General features: G+C 41.9%; 1 protein-coding gene across 7 annotated transcripts in view; it reads right to left on the bottom strand.

The window, feature by feature from the left end:
* pkd1l1 (polycystin 1 like 1, transient receptor potential channel interacting) overlaps nt 1-15,932 on the bottom strand; it is a 31,644-nt gene extending 15,712 nt beyond the window's left edge. For 4 of the 7 annotated variants that reach the window (XM_030397590.1, XM_030397589.1, XM_030397593.1 and 1 more), the window contains exons 1-25: nt 14,319-15,932; nt 13,512-13,643; nt 13,108-13,280; nt 12,145-12,306; nt 11,706-12,016; nt 10,570-10,656; nt 8,090-9,203; nt 7,200-7,365; nt 6,306-6,545; nt 5,255-5,387; nt 4,953-5,156; nt 4,676-4,857; nt 4,385-4,588; nt 4,050-4,213; nt 3,746-3,931; nt 3,589-3,630; nt 3,143-3,361; nt 2,632-2,703; nt 2,379-2,558; nt 2,205-2,282; nt 1,935-2,077; nt 1,535-1,655; nt 1,199-1,418; nt 222-414; nt 7-63 (exon numbers count right to left, since the gene is read on the bottom strand). In XM_030397590.1, the coding sequence (XP_030253450.1) occupies nt 7-63; nt 222-414; nt 1,199-1,418; nt 1,535-1,655; nt 1,935-2,077; nt 2,205-2,282; nt 2,379-2,558; nt 2,632-2,703; nt 3,143-3,361; nt 3,589-3,630; nt 3,746-3,931; nt 4,050-4,213; nt 4,385-4,588; nt 4,676-4,857; nt 4,953-5,156; nt 5,255-5,387; nt 6,306-6,545; nt 7,200-7,365; nt 8,090-9,203; nt 10,570-10,656; nt 11,706-12,016; nt 12,145-12,306; nt 13,108-13,280; nt 13,512-13,643; nt 14,319-14,656 (5,121 nt within the window). In that variant the 5' untranslated portion in view covers nt 14,657-15,932. The remainder of the gene's footprint in view (nt 1-6; nt 64-221; nt 415-1,198; nt 1,419-1,534; nt 1,656-1,934; nt 2,078-2,204; nt 2,283-2,378; nt 2,559-2,631; nt 2,704-3,142; nt 3,362-3,588; nt 3,631-3,745; nt 3,932-4,049; nt 4,214-4,384; nt 4,589-4,675; nt 4,858-4,952; nt 5,157-5,254; nt 5,388-6,305; nt 6,546-7,199; nt 7,366-8,089; nt 9,204-10,569; nt 10,657-11,705; nt 12,017-12,144; nt 12,307-13,107; nt 13,281-13,511; nt 13,644-14,318) is intronic. The other 3 variants (XM_030397587.1, XM_030397588.1, XM_030397594.1) reach the window with 3 other exon arrangements.
* Between the last annotated feature and the right edge of the window lie 1,296 nt (nt 15,933-17,228).

The raw sequence follows: 17,228 nt of genomic DNA, 5'->3' as shown, positions 1-17,228 counted from the left end.
ACTTACCTGACTAGTAGCTTGTAAAAGGTGTTTGAGGATGCAGATGATGTCCACCATTGATGCCTGGGATTAAAAAAAAGACATGTAGTGGTAGTAAAAGTTTGTTGAAATCTGTGTGATAGAGCGTGTAACACACCGTGTTAGAGATGATTTGTTGACATCTAAACTGTGGTTGTGTTAATCTTTCAGTTTAGTATAATTCTTTGCGTGTGCGTGTGCACCTGTTCTCTGCTCTCGAGCTCACACATTGTGCGAATGAGGATACTGCGTGTGCGTCTCTGCGCAGGCGTGTTGGCCTCGGCGTCCAGGCTGAGTCTGTTCAGAATGCCGGCGAGTAGACTGATGTAGTTACGGACCTCCACACTGTTCCCAAGCTGCACCAGAGCCGACAGGTTCCTCAGGCCAGACTCTGAACTGGACAAAAGAGATACTTAATATCACAGCAATACTGGGATTAAATAATAAAACAGAGGAGGGAGAATTTTTAAATTTAGAATTTTTAACCACACGCACACACCCTTGGTGTTGCTCACTAAACTTCAGCTTGCGGCTAGTGTACAGTAAACTGGCATTTCGCGGCAGATAAACACTGCACGGAAGTAAACGCAAATGTTCCTGCGGTCAGATTTGCTTCACTGATGATGTATGCACCGTTAAACAACCGACACTGCTGATGACAATCTCTGATGTGATTCAGGCGCCTAATGTTTAAAAGTTTCATTCAACTTAAATCTCGTTCGTCAACTTCCCTAACGACGTGATCACACTCAGCGTTACTTTGAGTAAGCTTATGGATTTCTCTGTTTGAGCATAGTTGGAAACATTTGGGGTGAGAAAGAACACAACTCAACAAGTTAATCAAAGGTCTAGTCGTTTTTTTTAGAAATTTTAATGCAGGATTCTTACTTCTTATTGGTTAAGTTTATCTGTATTTCTATTCTTTTTTGTTGTCGTTATTTGTTGGATGTTGTCACTGTTTGTTTGTATTGCCTTGTCACATATACGCATATCTTTTGTGTTCCTTTTAATCACGTGTGTGGTACTACTAATAATTAAAAAGACACACATATTAAAAGCTTTCTGGCACTAATGGACTGTACCTTTATAGTAGGGCTGTACAAACAGTAATGCTCTTAAAAAACAAAAATACTTCAACATAACATATCCTGGTGTGACGTGTTGACATGATGACACTTACAGCTCCAGATCTGGATCAAGATGGGAAGAAGAAGAAGAAGAAGAAGAAGAAGTAGAAGAAGAAGTAGAAGAAGAAGAAGAAGAAGAAGAAGAAGAAGAAGAAGAAGAAGAAGAAGAAGAAGAGTTGTCTCTGAAGAAGCTTGGTCGGACTCGAACTGTGACAGGACAGGGTTTAGTTGCCGCCCCGTACTTGCTGCTTCTGATCTCCGTGTAAATAGTCACTGCAGGAGCAAAAATCAATCACGCAATGAATGAAAAGGAAATCCCTGCGATACATTGTCATGACAACGTATGCTTGCACACTGTGCGTCATAAATCAATGTGTGTGTGTGTTTACCTTTATAGTCATCGCTGGGGTCACCAGAAGGAAGACTGAAGTAGTACTCGAAGTCTCTCCCCTGGTACAGAACCCTGGGTGGTCCGTCGCCTGCATGGATGCTGTACTTATACACTAGGTCCTTCAGCACACACACATCCAAACAAACACATGAGAGTTGAAATGTAGCCTATAAATAAGAATATGACCTTAACTGAAGATCAAAACCGCTAAGTTTTTTGAGTTCATAACCTTTTCAAGTTCCCTTAAATGATCTGGCCATGAGAGTATTCTTTAATCCATTAAGTGTACAAAGCTGAAGGCCCTCCCTTTTAAAAGGAGAGTCACATTTGTCTCACATGTGAAGGAACTTTCTTTGTGTGTGCATGGGTGTGTTTTCGCTCTGTAAGACAGGAGATACCTCTTTCCCGGAGGCGCAGAAGATGCTGAAGTGTGTGTATAACTCCCTTCCTTCCGCTGGTTGCACCTGGCACGTCATGCCTTTCGGAGCAGGGTTGGTTCTTAAGAATAGCTGAGTCCGGCCCAGAAGGCCATCATCAGATTCTGAGTACAACGGATGAAAATCAGGTTAGCATAAAGATCCATCCCTTTTATTTTGATTTGGAAAAATAAATGGCTGATCTTGAAGGAATGACAATCACATCATATCCTTAAGTGCTGTGAAACTTACTGGCAGCGACCTCCAACATGTACCTGCTCCCAGGCCTCAGACTGAAAGGCCTGAAATCAAGCAAAGAGGAGGAGATTCCTGGAAAGAGAGATTGAAAGAGAGAAAACGATGACTAAAGAGAGAGGGTGAAAAAACAAAGGAAATGGGTGTCTGGGAGATTCCTGAATAACGTACCTGTGTAAGTGTAAGACTCAAAAAGTCCTCTGTCTACCAGGTCTCGAGATAAATCGAGCAAGATCGGCTCCTGGTTCACGACAGACGGCCTGGAATCTACCAGATCACTCCCCTCGTCTTCATGTAACGACGGCTCAGACACCGAATCATCTCCTGGACTGAGGTTCTCACCATCCACACCTGAATACATACACGTGTTAACGCACGACCTCCCACACTAGTGATTCTTAGCAAATAGAGACACGAGCTGTACCTGTTGGTCTTCCTGCTGAAACTCCCGGGTCTCCCTCCTCTGCGGTCATCCAGGGAACATCGTAATCCAAATCTGTCGAAGACTCATTTTTAAAATCACACACTGAAAACCTGCACAGGATTGAATTTAAAGATAAGATGGTTTAGTTTAAGTTCAAATAAAAATCAGTGCGATTAATTAAATGAATGCAAGACAGTCTTTGTCGGTGATGCCTTTCTTTTGTGCTAATTTTAGCCAGGTGTGGTACCCAGTCACCTATGAAGATGCTCTGCTCTTATTGTTAAACATCAGAAAAGCGTCAGAGTAAAATAAGCACTTATTCAAATGATACTTTAGAGTGATAATGATCCCTTGGCAGTACAACTGAAATTAAGTGTACAGGGTTGCAGCGCCTCAAATTCTGTCTCTCAGGCATCAAATGAAACAGTGGTGTGATTTTGATTGATTTCTTGTGCTTTCTACACCAGAGCGGCTTCACAGCTGCACACATCTCAGCTCACTTTCGTCTCACCTGATCGACCTCCCGAGCCACCGCTCTCCAAAACGGGGGAGGAAAACTCCCAGTCAGCGGAGGAATCAATTGTGAATTTGCTGATAACGTCACTCTGGCCAAAGTGGTCTAAATATAGGACGCCGCTGTTGTCAAGGGCGAGGGGCTGGTATTCACTGGGAGAGTACAAAGGCTCCGGAGGGTCAAACTCCCCCAGAGGGTGATAAAAGGGCTCCTCTCCTGGACATAAAGAGGATAAGCTGTTAAATAATTCATAAACTGTCCATTTTACTGTTACTGTGACCTTGCGTGTCATTAGCTCTTGTTGATTTTCCTCGTTGAATGCTTTTGAGCTGAACGTTGTGAGCATGGTAGATGCTATTTCGCACTTTTCTTCACAAAGTCCACCCACAGGATCGATTGATTTAATTTAAAACAGCTTAACCATGACAGTTTACACAGCTTACCTGATCCTGAAGAGAACGGCTCAGGCTCTGGTTCTGTGAAACCTGTACGAGGAGGACAAGAGAGGGTCTCACTATCTTTATTCCTATTTCGGTACAATCTGCTTTTACAGCACCAAGGTCTCTGTCTTTCTCGCACCAGTCACATTTAATTACACACCAGCCACAGTCGTCTTCTTCCTGGCATTCTCTGATAATGTTCCGCTGCCGGTCACGTTCAGATCTAGCTTCTGGATGCTGGATTCGGAGGAATTGTGGGTGGTAGTCACAGAGGTCTGAGGGGAAGTGGCAGGACCCTCTATAACGGTGGATGGAGCAGTGAGATCCACTGCGTAACAAAACGGGACTAGAGCAGAACAGAAAAGAACTCCGGTGAGATTTATTTCTTGCAAATTTTTAAAAAAAGGCAATTTTACGTCACATGTTCAATATATATATATATATTTATATATATATTTTTTTACCTTCTATGAGAGGCTTGGAGGACACATTGACTGAAAAGAGGCGCCAGGAGTACTGGATGTAGCTCGGGTCAATATCACAGCCTTCACACGAGGCGCTGACAGAGAAAGACTGATCCCAGTTCACGTGCTCTCCCTGGCAGTGAGGGCAGTACACTGACAGCCTCCTGGATTGGAAACAGTCAAACACACGAGTCAAGGCACGGTACTTGTTACTTGAAACTTCACTTCAAAGCAGCCAAGAAGGGGAAAAAGCCCAGTGTGTTTTCTGTTAATGCACATTCATAGTCGTCGGATACAGTGCTTGGCCAATAGGGATTTTCTTTGTAAACGCTCACCCGATCACGTTCGCTGTCAGCGTGAGGAAGGTCTCTGACGAAGCTGAGCGCTCGCCGCTGTGGATGGTGAGCGTGAACTGGAACTGGTCAAAGTTCTGCTTCAGAAATGTAGCTGGAAATGTGACCACGGGGAACGAGGTGGGAACGTCTCGGTGGAAACAGGAGCTGGCGATGGAGCTGACTGGCTTACATGACCAACTGAAGCTGCGGAGAGAAAATCAGACATTGTTCAGTTGAGTTAAATTTTCCCTTAGGTTGAGACAAATTACACCCACTGAAGTTCTTCCGTACCTGACTGGGCTCATGGGGAAGTCCGGGTCGTAAGATCTCTGCCCGTCCAGCGCGACCACAGTGGTGTTCCTGTTCCTGATGAAGACGTTGGTGCCGCCCTGGATGAAGGCCACAAGAGGGCTCGGCATCACCTGCACTCTCACGCTGTAGTTACTGTACACCACGCTTCCAATGACCTGAACCTGCAGGGCAGTGACAGATATGTTCAGTCAAGCCACCCTCACATTTATAAAGAGCCCCAGATCCCAGTTTGAGGTCCAGAGCGTCTGTCACTCACCCTGGCTCTGGCAGTGTAGGTGTCATAACGCAGGATGTAGCTGGGCAGTACCAGGCTCTGTCTGTGCGTGTCTACGAGGGGCAAAGGGAAGTCCCGTCCTGCAGAGTCCGACAAGGTCCAGGTGTAGCGAAGGCCTCCTGAAACGTCACAATCCACTTCCGTCTCATAGGTCACCCCAAGACGGATCACCTCGTATCTCCGCACCTTGAAGAGGGAAGGAGATGAGAAGATGACGAATTGTAATTATCTTTTTGGATACCGTATCACAGAAACACATTAAGGTTGAGGAAAATATACAGCACCTGTATTTTAAGAGGCCCCATGTGTTTGACTGGTGGAGGCTGACAGGGCCGGTCCACGGCAAAGATGTGACTGCTTAGGGAGGCGGAGCTGACCAGGTTGGACACGGTTACCGTCACTGTGAACTCTCCTGTGCTGAAGAGAGTAAAGAAGCACATACAGTGAATACACACGAGCAGAAACACACATTGCAGTGAGGCAGATATTTAAGATTAACAGGTAACCAAAGAAAAATGAAAAAGAGGTTCATTATATCAAGATCTAGGAGGGGAAATTCAAGGTCATCGGGTCCAAATAATTAGACACTGTAGCTCGACGGGCGCTGGATTTTTGAGGCAGATACTGATGTTTAAATTATAACTGTTTTATTTTTCAAAATGAAGTGAGAGCAAGCTCTCTTTTGCAGTATCCTGATTACAATATAAAATACAACACATATAAAAGGACAATACCTATAAAACAATTGAGGTGCATCAACAAGATACACAACAATCACTTTAAATATAACAAAAATAATGTATTATTATCTTACAATTATTAGTAGGAGAAGTATTAGTATTTAACAAAATGTATTGTTATGTCAAGAAAATAATGAAAATAAATAATAAGAAAATAAGAATAATGAATGTTATATTTTTACATAAACAGGTAACAGAAACAAACATTTTGGATAAGAATGCTTCAATTATCAATAGTTATTAGTTTTGTTAAAGAATTCTGACCAAAATATAATATCTTATTATAGAAGCTATTATATCAAAAAACATGTGCACCAATACTAATACATAAAACAGATGTTTGGTGCTGCAGGAGTACTTTCGAAGCGGTTTTAATAAATCGTATACGTGTATTTGCCAACTTAATGTCCCTTAAAATGAAATCATCTTGGTTTTATCACACATAAAGGTTTCACACTACACACTACCAATCCCAGTTTGTATGTTATTTATCTTGTGAAATGTCTTGTCTATGATCTGGACCTTGAGTCTGTAATAAAGTTGTGAACTGAACTGAATATATCTGGAAAACATCAACACTGACAGTGAACTTCACCTGTGGAAGATGTGCTGCTCTGTGCTCTGTCCCAGTCTGGATGATCCGTCTCCGAAGCTCCACAGGAAGCTAACGTTGGTCCCCATGTTGACCCGACAACTCACTGTCGCCATTTGGTTCTGCAGGACAGACGCCTGGTGCATCAGACGGTTGAGCTTCACTGCTCTCTGGACCACCAGCGGGAACGCATCGGAGGTGAAGGAGGTCCGGCCGCTTGACATGACTGCAACTACATCATACCTGCAGTGAAACGAAAGGGAGAGGTACAACTCTTACTGCTAACATGTCTTTTTTTTAGCAATATAAACAACTTTAACATTAAGGATTTTAAGGTTTTTTGGATATGAGGATCTATTACTAAAACTCTACACACACAGCACTTTGTTTACATGCCCTAGTATATGTTTAATGTACAGGTAACACTTCACATTACAGCTGATTAATTACATGGTAGGAGTGGACAAATAGTTCAATAAAAAAAAGAGGTAATAAATAATAATATATGATATATTTTCCAAAGTAATAACCAGGTAATATTTTGGTATCAAAAATGGTTTTATCTGGGTAATACTAGACTGAAATGACAAGATAACAAAGATGCAAAAATAAAAAGTGATAATGGGAAAACACATTTAAAGACAGCAACAAGGCAAAAACTATTTAGTATCATTATAGATATATTTTCAATATGTCAACCTGCTAACAATGAAATGGCTATATCAGTGCAGAATTTACAAATGGCGATTGTGGATTCTTGATGTAAGGGAGTGCATTTAACCGAATTAATCTGAAACAGTATTTTAGTTATTTGGAGTACACTGATCAAGTCAAGCGTTACAGGAGTCAAAGGTGCATCTTCGCCTTGTATTGAATACGTCAGCTGTTTCCCCATACCTGCCAGGTTTGTGGTATCTTGTGGTGGTGGTCCTTGAGGTGGTTCTGGCCGACGTCGAGTCTCCAAAGTGCCAGAGGAACTCCACGGGGTCTGCTACTTCAGTCACAGCCTGGAAGGTTACATCTGTATTTGTGGGGTAGGCTTGCTTTGATGCATAAATCCGCACTGTCAGGGGACAAATCAGTCATCACATTGTATTTATATTCATAACATTTTATTATTACATTGCAAAATAAATGTAAAGTAATCCTTTACAGTTACTGAGGAAAAAATATGCAATCAAATTACAGTTACTAGCACATTTTCAGCATTGCTTTTGATTGGTTCTCTTGTTTGCATTTGCAGTGCCTCATGCCTGACAAATGGACTTTCCTGTAGCTTGGTTTAAAACATTTATTGGAAAAGTGCTTAAAAAGTAACTAAATGTAACAGGTTAGCCTAGATCACTTCAATGGAGCAATTAGAATAGTTGCTAATTACATTTTAAACAGGCTAACAAGTAATGTTTAGCTTTTTCAATTTTAAAAGTAACCTTCTCTACACTGTCAGCGATAGATTAGAAGACGATACATGAGCGTTAAACAAACACTCCATTCTCTTCGACAGCATTAAAGATGCATGAACCAAAGCCAGAAAATAAAAGCTGGTCCTCAAGAGCTTAGCAGTATCACATTCAAATAAAAGAATGAGACCTTTATTGAACTAAATCTGCCTGAAAGAATGTGAGAAAAATGAATTATCAATTAATTCAAGAAATGTGAAGATTAAAGATCTGAATAGTGATTAAATAAAGAATGTGAGACATTTATATCAAAATAAAAAAAGTTTCACTTTTTTTGAAATGCTTAATTAAAGTCCAAATGCTCAGCGGGTGTTAGAAATCCCTCACCTCTGTCAGCCGGGCTGTGAACAGGACTCTGACTGGTAGGTGGTTGCCACGTTGGATTAACTCTAACTTGCGGTGACGGCTTTCTGTTTCCCTTCACACACAGCCTCAGGCTTTTCTTCTGAGAAGACACTCGGTTCTCAGCTCGAAGCTCCACCACAACCGTCTCTGTGTGGTTGCAAAGCAAAACCACTGTCGCCTGCTCTCCTGTCGTGTAACTGCTGTTTCTGTACAGCAGTGCTGCATTCACCAGCAGAGACAGGGTCACATTTGACCCTGCTGTGACGCTGAATAGAACAGAGTCTTTTTGATTTGCTGCGATCATGCTTGGAGCATTTAACACCAACCCTCCTACTTGATCTTGGGCAAGGATGTGTGTGGAGAATGATGCAGAGCTGACTGGGTTAAAGGCCTCAACTGTCACTTTATAACAGCCTGCCAGTGAAAGAGACGCTTTTATGCTCCACTCTTCGGTTGTCCTGTTCAAAACGATGTCATCGTCCAAACTAAAGGTCCAGATCACTCTCGACCCCACTCGGCTGGCATTGCTGAGGACCTCCAGGCTGAATTCTACGTGTGTTGAAACTTCTGACTTCCAGCTCCCAGAAGGCCTCAGTGCACATATATTCTTGTACAACATCAAGGTGTCAGAGAGCAGCACTGACGGAGGATCCCAAGTGGAGAGAACAGAAGCTGTAAGGTGATGCTGTCCTGCAGAGGGGTCAAGGCAGCAGCAAAGATGGAGGTTCAAATGGCAGCTGGAGCGGTTGTAGTTGTTGAGATAGGTGTCAGACAGTAGATATAAATGGGTGCCAACATGACAACGGATGTTATTGTGGTTTTGATTGAGACTGTGACCACAGCTGATGCTCCTGTTGTTACAGCCATGATCACTGCCGTTTTCCTGCTGAGTCATTTTGCTTGAACAGTTTCCATCTTTATCAATATGAGCTGTGTTGTCAATTCGGCCGTGCTCAGCGGTCAGTGTGAGGTTGAGGACGAGTAGGTGCATCATGGTGGCGAACAGCTCCACGTCGACAGGAACACCCTCTCCTGAAGTCGGCTCGTTCCCCGATACACTCACTCTGAGGTCAGACACGGTGGGACGCACCACCACCTGCAAGTGTTGAGATTAAAGGATGCGTTTGGTCATCATTTGGAGCTCTCTTAATGACCAAAAATCCCATGAAAATCCAAAACATCAGCAAATTGATTCCACTAATGTACTGGCTGCCAAGATCTGATATATCTAATTACTCTGTGCCACGCGTCCACCACACGCCACATTTTGTTGCTGCAACTGCATGCTAATTCTCCAATTGTGTATTAATCCGCAGCTGAAAATAGTCCCCTACAAATGCTCAATTTTCTCCGGTTTGAGAAACATTTGCTAAAAACTACAGCACCCAGCCTGTTATATATGTGTGTGTGTATATATATATATATATATATATATATATATGGAATTCTTCACTAACTTTTCGCCTCAGGCTTCAGCGTGCCAAGTGACGCCTTCACACACTGTCGGTCAAACTTTATATATATATATTGGACACATGTTTCAAGATTTATGTTTTCAGAGGTAACCAATGGGCTTGGTGCGGTGAGCCACAGACAGGCTGGGTAAGTCCTAAATCTTTGAGAGACAGACTAGATATTTTTGGTTTTGGTCTTTTTATGGGTTTTTAGCCAGTAGGACAAAAACATGAGGATAAGACTGCTGTGGTGAATACTTCCTAAAACAACAAATTATTATTAATCAAGACCTGAAAATAGTCCCTAACAAATGTGCAATTTGATTCTGTTTATGTAACAATTGTTTAAAAACTACAGTGCCCAGCTGTATTAGGAAATTACAGTGTCTTTTTTAAAAAAAAAAAAAACGAAAAAAAAAAACTGAAACTCCATTTTTGGGACATTTTTAGTAGGAGCCAGTGGGTCTTGTGCTGAGAGCCACAAACAGGCAGGGGAAGTCATAAAGTATTGAGAGACAGGCTAACACATGTTTGGTTTTGGTCTTTCAATAGGTTTTGTTGACAATGGTACAAATCTAAAATATCACCAACCACATCTTTTAATCCATTATAAACATGAGCAAAAAGACTGCTGCTGTATATATTAACTAACTCTGTGTATTAATCCACAGCTAGAAATAGTCCCCCAAAAAATGCTCAATTTGAAATGAGTAACATTTACTAAATTACTGCAGTGCCCAGCTGTTTTAAGAAATTACTTTTTTTTTAAATACAACTTTAATATTCGGAAATGTTTACTTTAGATTTATGTATCTTTGTGTGTGAACCAGTGGGCTTGGTGTCATAAGGTCTTAATTATTGGGAGACTGACCAACCTATTGCTGCTTTTTTGGGGTTTCATTTATTTTTTTGACTATAACACAAATTCAAAATATAACCAGCCTTATCACTGTCAATCAATATTAAACATTAGAATAACATTTCAGTGAATGAAGGCACAGTACTCACAACATGTATTCTCTCCTGTGTCCATCCAAAAGCACCTGAGGCGTTCACTGACACCCTGTAAACTCCCTCCGTTTCAAAGGTCCAGTCCTGGAGGCATTTAGAATTTGAGTTTTTAGTAAATCAGATTGAAAACATGACGGTGAGTCAGTGAGGAACATTTCAGATTTAATATATTTTTTTGCTTTCATTCTTTTTTTCTCTCTTTTTTTTCTTTTTCTCTCATTTATTTTTATATTACAGCATTTCTCTCTTTAACCCTATCAGTGCCTGTCGAACACTGGCGTTCTACCTGCTGTTTAAATACGATTTTCACATGAAGTGGGGATATCAGTAGTTTTGGTTCTCACATGCAAAATGAGCTATCATATTTGGTTGCAACCCCTCACTGTGTGTAATTATAGTGATCAAAGAAACACGCGTGGATCAGATTTGATCATGTCCTAAAAAGACTGCGCAAAATAATTAATTTGATAGTTGCCTATTATTGACTGGTTATGATGCTTATGAGAACTTTTACCATTTTAGGTGTTGACCCTTGACCCCACATAAATAAACATTATTTAAAATAAGTAAAAAATGTAATAGATGTTTATTATGTGTGAACAATTTGTGCCAGTGTCTGTGTTATATCTGATGAGACGCCTTCATGATTCCAATAAAATGCATATTGTAGCATATTTTTCTCACTAAACCTGACAACAACATATAATCAATCATAAATCTTGAATGTAATTATCATACACATACAGTCGTACACATTTTTAAGCAAGCCCGGTTATTTAAAAAAAAAAGAAAATGTGCCATAAATCCATAAGTGAAGCTAATGAGAAACTTTGAAAGGCAGATATTGTTTTTGGTTGTTTTTTTTTCATTGAAAGGGTTGTAATATTATAAAGCAGTCACAAACAGGCTGGACTATAAATTCATTGGGAATCAATTCTACACTTAAAAAATAAGAAACAAAAAAATAAAAGAGAACTCTTGTTGTCTTTGCTTCATTACGCATAGACTGAGATGGAGTTGTGTTGAGTCACTAGAGAAAAATCCATTATTGGACTGAAAAAAAAAATACATAGTGATCAATTTGAAAAGCCTCAAATTAAAAACCTTTAATTTAGTGTCTCAGCCATACTTACCACAGTGCCGTTCGCACAGTCAGAGCTGTGAGTGCAAACTGTCCTCTGATCCTCCATGTTTGTCTCTTTTTCCTTGTGAGTAAACCACCAAGAAAACTCCTCAGCTAGACCATCGCCCACGTCTGCCTGCAGTGTGACAGGGTCGCCCAGGTACACCGCCTCCACTTTAACACTGTTAGAGTCTTGGGGCAGGAAAGGGATGCAGGAGGGGACGCCCATGGGGCCGTGAAGCACAGAGATCACCGGGGGCTGAAAGACGGAGAGGTGGAGGGTGGAGGAGAGCGTGGAGAGGGGGTTGGAGACAATGACGTCTAAACAGAAAGTGTCAAGATAAGAGAGGAGAAGAAGAAGAGAGGATTACTGCATTATAATATTGAATATTAGTTGACTATTTATTCACCATCTTATTTAACAAACTGTTCTGTTCTTGCTGACTCACCGAGTTCATATTTTCCCGGCGTTTCCAAAATCCAGCGAGACGACACAACAAAGGAGCCGTCAGCCAGCACGTTGACACGACGTGAACTTTGACCTTTATGGGTCGTTTCCTGAATCTCAACGGTGACGTAAGAGAAGTCTTGCCTTCGCAGAGCCAGAATCCCTAAAGATCACAGAAAAACTTGTTTGAAACAGGAAACAGTAACAGTGATATGTGCCACAGATATTTTTCAATAATCATATAAACATTAATCATTTATTTGGATATGTTTTCTCTGGATGTAAATATGTTCTTTAATACAAAAACTCTTTAACAAGAAGTACAATTGAATTACACCATTGTATATATTTATGTTTATGTAATTAGGTATTTTAAAATGTGGTGAAATTGAAATAGTTTTTGTTGATAATTTTTCACCACGTTATACTATATGTCCACAGTCGATAAAAGGGGCACTTAACCTCATTTAGCTTGTCTTAAGTTGAGAACCAAACATGAAGAGTTTTTCCAGAGTGGCTTTCCCTTTTTTTTCCAGGTACATAATTTTTTGTGAAACAATTGAACCTTTTAAAAAATGTTATATAAAAAAAGCAACACATAAAGACTACATAAATTCTATCTTTTTAAAATTCTGCCTACGGTTAGCGCAGCACTGTGCATGGACAAACACACTTTCTCTTTGTAATAGTCTCAATAACGCTAATTATTATTTAAGATAGTAAATAATATGATACATGTACTGTAATTATATGTAATATAACTGATAATATATGAAATTCCAGTTAAGCAAAAACTCAGATTGTTTAATGTTAAACCATGAAGAAGATTCAACAGCCAATAAATAAATTGAAAAAATTTGCAACAGAGACACAGAGAACACATGTTGAGTCAATAAAGATAATAGAATAATTTCCACACTGCATGGTCAGAACTACATGTGTGTAAAATACAGCAGCAGCTGACCTGTGGGCTGGTCAGGGCGTCCAGTCAGGTTTCCTGAAACTTTCACAACAAAAGTCTTCCCAGCCTGCACTCTGTGTGGAGAGTTAGACAGACGAACCCTGTGCAGAAACGGTCCTTCAGTTCTGTAGAGAGCCACACATCCCCGTCCATCTCCTACAGGCAAGGAGAGGATGCTGGAAAAGGAAAGAAAAGAAAAGAAAAAAATTTAGATTTAAAGCATTCAGCACAGGTCAAACACAAAAAGTGTGAGGGGCTGTGACATGCATATGCCAGCTCAGTTTACACACATTTGAATATAATGTTTCACTCAGACGGACAACACATAGGTCTGTCAGACACAACAGATCAAGAGAAGACATGGTTGGGCACAGAAAGACAAAGGAAGAGGCAGCAGTCTGTCTCACCTCTGTCTTTCTTCCCCTGTGACGTCCTTTGTCTCTCCACTGGAAGATGAGTTGAAACACTGGCAGGACACCAAACCGTGCTGCCGGCTGCCACAATAACAACCCTCTGAGCTCACGGCTGCAACCTGGAACCTTCAACATCATATACTGACAGTTAATACAGCACTCTCCTGAACACAGTTATACAAAATTCAGGGCACATGTAGGGATGTCATGAGGCACTTTTAGAAGGAGGGTGAGCAAAAATCAGTGGAGCTTGTTTCTTTTGTTTGCAGCAATAAGCCACATGTGATTGCAAAGAATAAAAATAGACATTTCCAACATGAAGTCTGCCAATATCTCCAAGGCGGCCACTGTATTTTAATATTGAGGGCTTTATGAAAAAGCAAGAAAGGCAAAAAAGATTATAATTTCATGTTTTTACGCCCCCTTCAAAGACAGAACAAAACACAGGGAAATGTGGACTTCCACATCATTTATATATATTTTTCAAACTGCTCTGGTGTTTGAAATTAAATGTGTTTTAAAAGACTTCAGAACAACACAGCTGCACAAATGCAGGACTGTGTTTTTTTTTGTTTTTTTAAATCTGATTTTTAAACTCTACTCCAAGTTATTGGTGTCAACATGTAGAAATCCTGGGGTCCCCAATAGGGACTTTATTTTTATTTTTTTAATAACATGAGGTGGATTTTCTCAGCAACCCCCCATCGACCATGGCGCAAACAAATTCAGCTGAAATCCACCTGACTCAACGTGTTCTTGTACAGTCTCCCCCCGGCCCCCATCCCACCGAAAAAAACTCACCCCTCATCCAGGCAGCGCACGGAGCAGGCTACCGGGTCAAGGTCACGGGCGCCTTCGGGTGCTCGGAGCCCCGCACTGCCGGCGCTGACGCACCCCGTGAACCACGGAGCAGGCGCCGCCGCGGACAAGCGATGAAAAATGAGCGTGCAGACGACAACAGCGAACATGTCTGAGGCCCGAGAGAGAAAACGAGCTGACGAGGAGGACAGAAGGACAGGAAGTGCACTGAGGCCGCACACTGCATACAGTACAAGGTGTGCGTGTGTGTGTGTGGGTGCTGGAGGTGTGAACACAGAGACTGTATGCAAATTAAGCATCCACATAGGTGAGAGTTTCATACCAGAGGCCGTGGCGTTGCGCGTATCCGGTGATGCTGCTGTGAACTCACCCTGCGGCACTTTCTTGAATTTTTTTTTTTTTTTTTTTTTTTTTACTGTGTTTCATGCCTGTTGTGTCACGAGGGTGAAGAATCTAAATAAATGTGGATCTGCCCTTTAAATGGGATTCTTCTGCTTCAGAGTTATTTTATTTTTTAACGCCATGTGTCACACGCACAGTTGCAAACGAGTCTGCCCCCTCCAGACCTGCGTTGCTGCCTCTTCTGTCACGAACGCTGCAAAAATGATGCGTTCAAATGAGGCACAGAAAATACCACATCAAACAAACAAACAAAAAGAAAGAAAAAAAGAAGAAAGAATAGAGGAACGGGTGATCTTTTTTTCCCCCACCTCCAGCCTCGTGCACTCTTTTAATCCAGAGATGTGAATAAAATGACGCTGTTCATCTGTTGTCATCACACCGCCTCGTTTGGATAGATCCAACTGGCCCGAGAGTGACCTGGCCCCGTGCCCAGGTGCTTTGGAAAGGCCTCAAACTGGATGAGAAGAAACAACGGGGAATTATTCCTTTACAGCAACGCGTGAGACACGAGCCACGGAGCAAATCCAGTTACTGACCCGTTATTGTCCAACAGCCCGTTTGAAGCCGACTGGACCACTTCAGGGCCAGAACTGATCTCTGTTGTTTCACCAGCATTTAAAAAAAAAAGAAAAGAAAAAAAAAAAAACGCCAACTGGGAGTCTTCAAACTCGTCCTGAAGTGATCACGTATCTTATTTATAAAATGTGGCGACAACGTGTTTTATTAAACAGTTAGGCTGTCATCTGAGCCATTAAGCCTGCAAAGCAGAATAACACGCACCATGAGCTGAATCAATCGTTCATGCCGGAGCGTTCAAATTAGATTTTTTTCTGACGCGTAAAAGGGACAAAAATGGTGACATGTGTTACACCTGAGCGTCACCTGTGCGCATTAGTGCGTCAAGGTGCCTCTGCTCTTGCGCCGGGGACGCCATTTATTGTCTTAACTCAAGGAAATTCTTCCAAAAAAAAAATCTGAAAATGATCTCACCAGCAGTGGTAGCCCATTTTGAACTTGTTTTTTTTTTTTTTCTTTTTACAAAGGTATGACCGGAAGCTGCAGCACGAATTCCCTCTCATGACGCACTTCATTTTTTGCAGAACACCTAAAAGCTGTTGGACTGAAATATACATTTTTTTAAAAAGATACAAAAACAGACCAGTTTGCCCTGTGAGCCCTTCGGTGAAAAAAACCCGTCCTCGCAGTGCTGCTAACTCCACCGCTCCACCTTAAAAAACTCTTCCGGTTTCCCAGACATCCCCTTTAAGAGAATTGCGCGCTCCTCGGCGCGGCCGGCAGGGGGCGCTTTGAGACCGCGCCATCTCCTCGGGCTGACTGTACCGGAGAGAGGCACAGCGGGGGGAATCAAACACATTTTCTGTCCATTTTTCATGCGGAATACGCGCATATTTGGACGATTTCGTTTCGTGTCCGGCCGAACGTTTGGACGCAGTGAAAAAAAAACCCAGCGCGCGGACACACGGAAACACAAACCAATCACATTTTATTTCACCAAAAAAAGAAAAAATAAATGGTGGTAAGCTTTATTGTTACTCAAATATAGATTAACGGCACAGCACATTGGTTGAAATATTAAAATGTGGCACCTCATGATTCGGTATTATAAATCAGGATCGTTCTTGTATTTATTAATTAATAGTGAAAATTCATTAAGTATTGTTGGCCGTGGGACCCCCCGGAGTCCATTCAAGCACCTCCTGGAGGTCTGAGGAGCATTTTCTTAACCCAACCCCTCACATCAATATGCAGGGTTGTGCCCCGTGACAGTGTATATAAAGCCCACCCCGGGACCGGTATACCTCCAATAACCTGCCTCATTCGTTAAGCGCACGCTGGGTTTTCAACGTGCACACGCGGTGACACAATTAACAAACCGCCAAGTCAACGAAATCTGTCAAATAAAAGGGAGGGGAAGCTGGTGGATCGGCGCTGCGGCGCTGCGTAACGGTGGGAGTCGCAATAAAACAGGCAAAGTGCGCGGGGTCTCTCCGAGGACGCGGAGACCGCTGGAGGGACCGGTTCAGCGGACTCTTGCGCCCTGTGCGGAGCCGGGGCGATATCAAATATAGATAATGTCAGCGGAAGGGTTGTCGCAAAAAAAACAAAAAAAACAGGGACGTGCTGGAAGGAAAAGCAGCCCGTTAATTCAGCCTTCACACCTTTGTATTTGCATATATTTGTGCGTGTTTATCAGCTGACATAAAACCCTATGAGAGGAAATTAAAGAGTTACACCTCCACACGAAGATGAACAAATAATCCAAGCCGTCCATGTGATGATCCTTGACTGGACTTCCACCTCTTTATTCAGCAGCCCCATCACAGACTGAAGTTCTCTTCATCTGGGTGTAAATATTTGAAGAAAACTCGTTCAGTGGCTGCCCCTCCGCCAAAAATAGATCCGACAGGCTTCCGCTTTTCATACCAAATTATTTCTTGGCTTTCAGGAGGCTCCCTTTGCCTCGCATTT

The sequence above is a fragment of the Sparus aurata genome, chromosome 19, assembly GCF_900880675.1.
Source record: "Sparus aurata chromosome 19, fSpaAur1.1, whole genome shotgun sequence".
Lineage (NCBI taxonomy): Eukaryota > Metazoa > Chordata > Actinopteri > Spariformes > Sparidae > Sparus > Sparus aurata.
The sequence above is the reverse complement of the archived record's forward strand: the minus strand, read 5'-3'. Positions and strand labels throughout refer to the sequence as shown.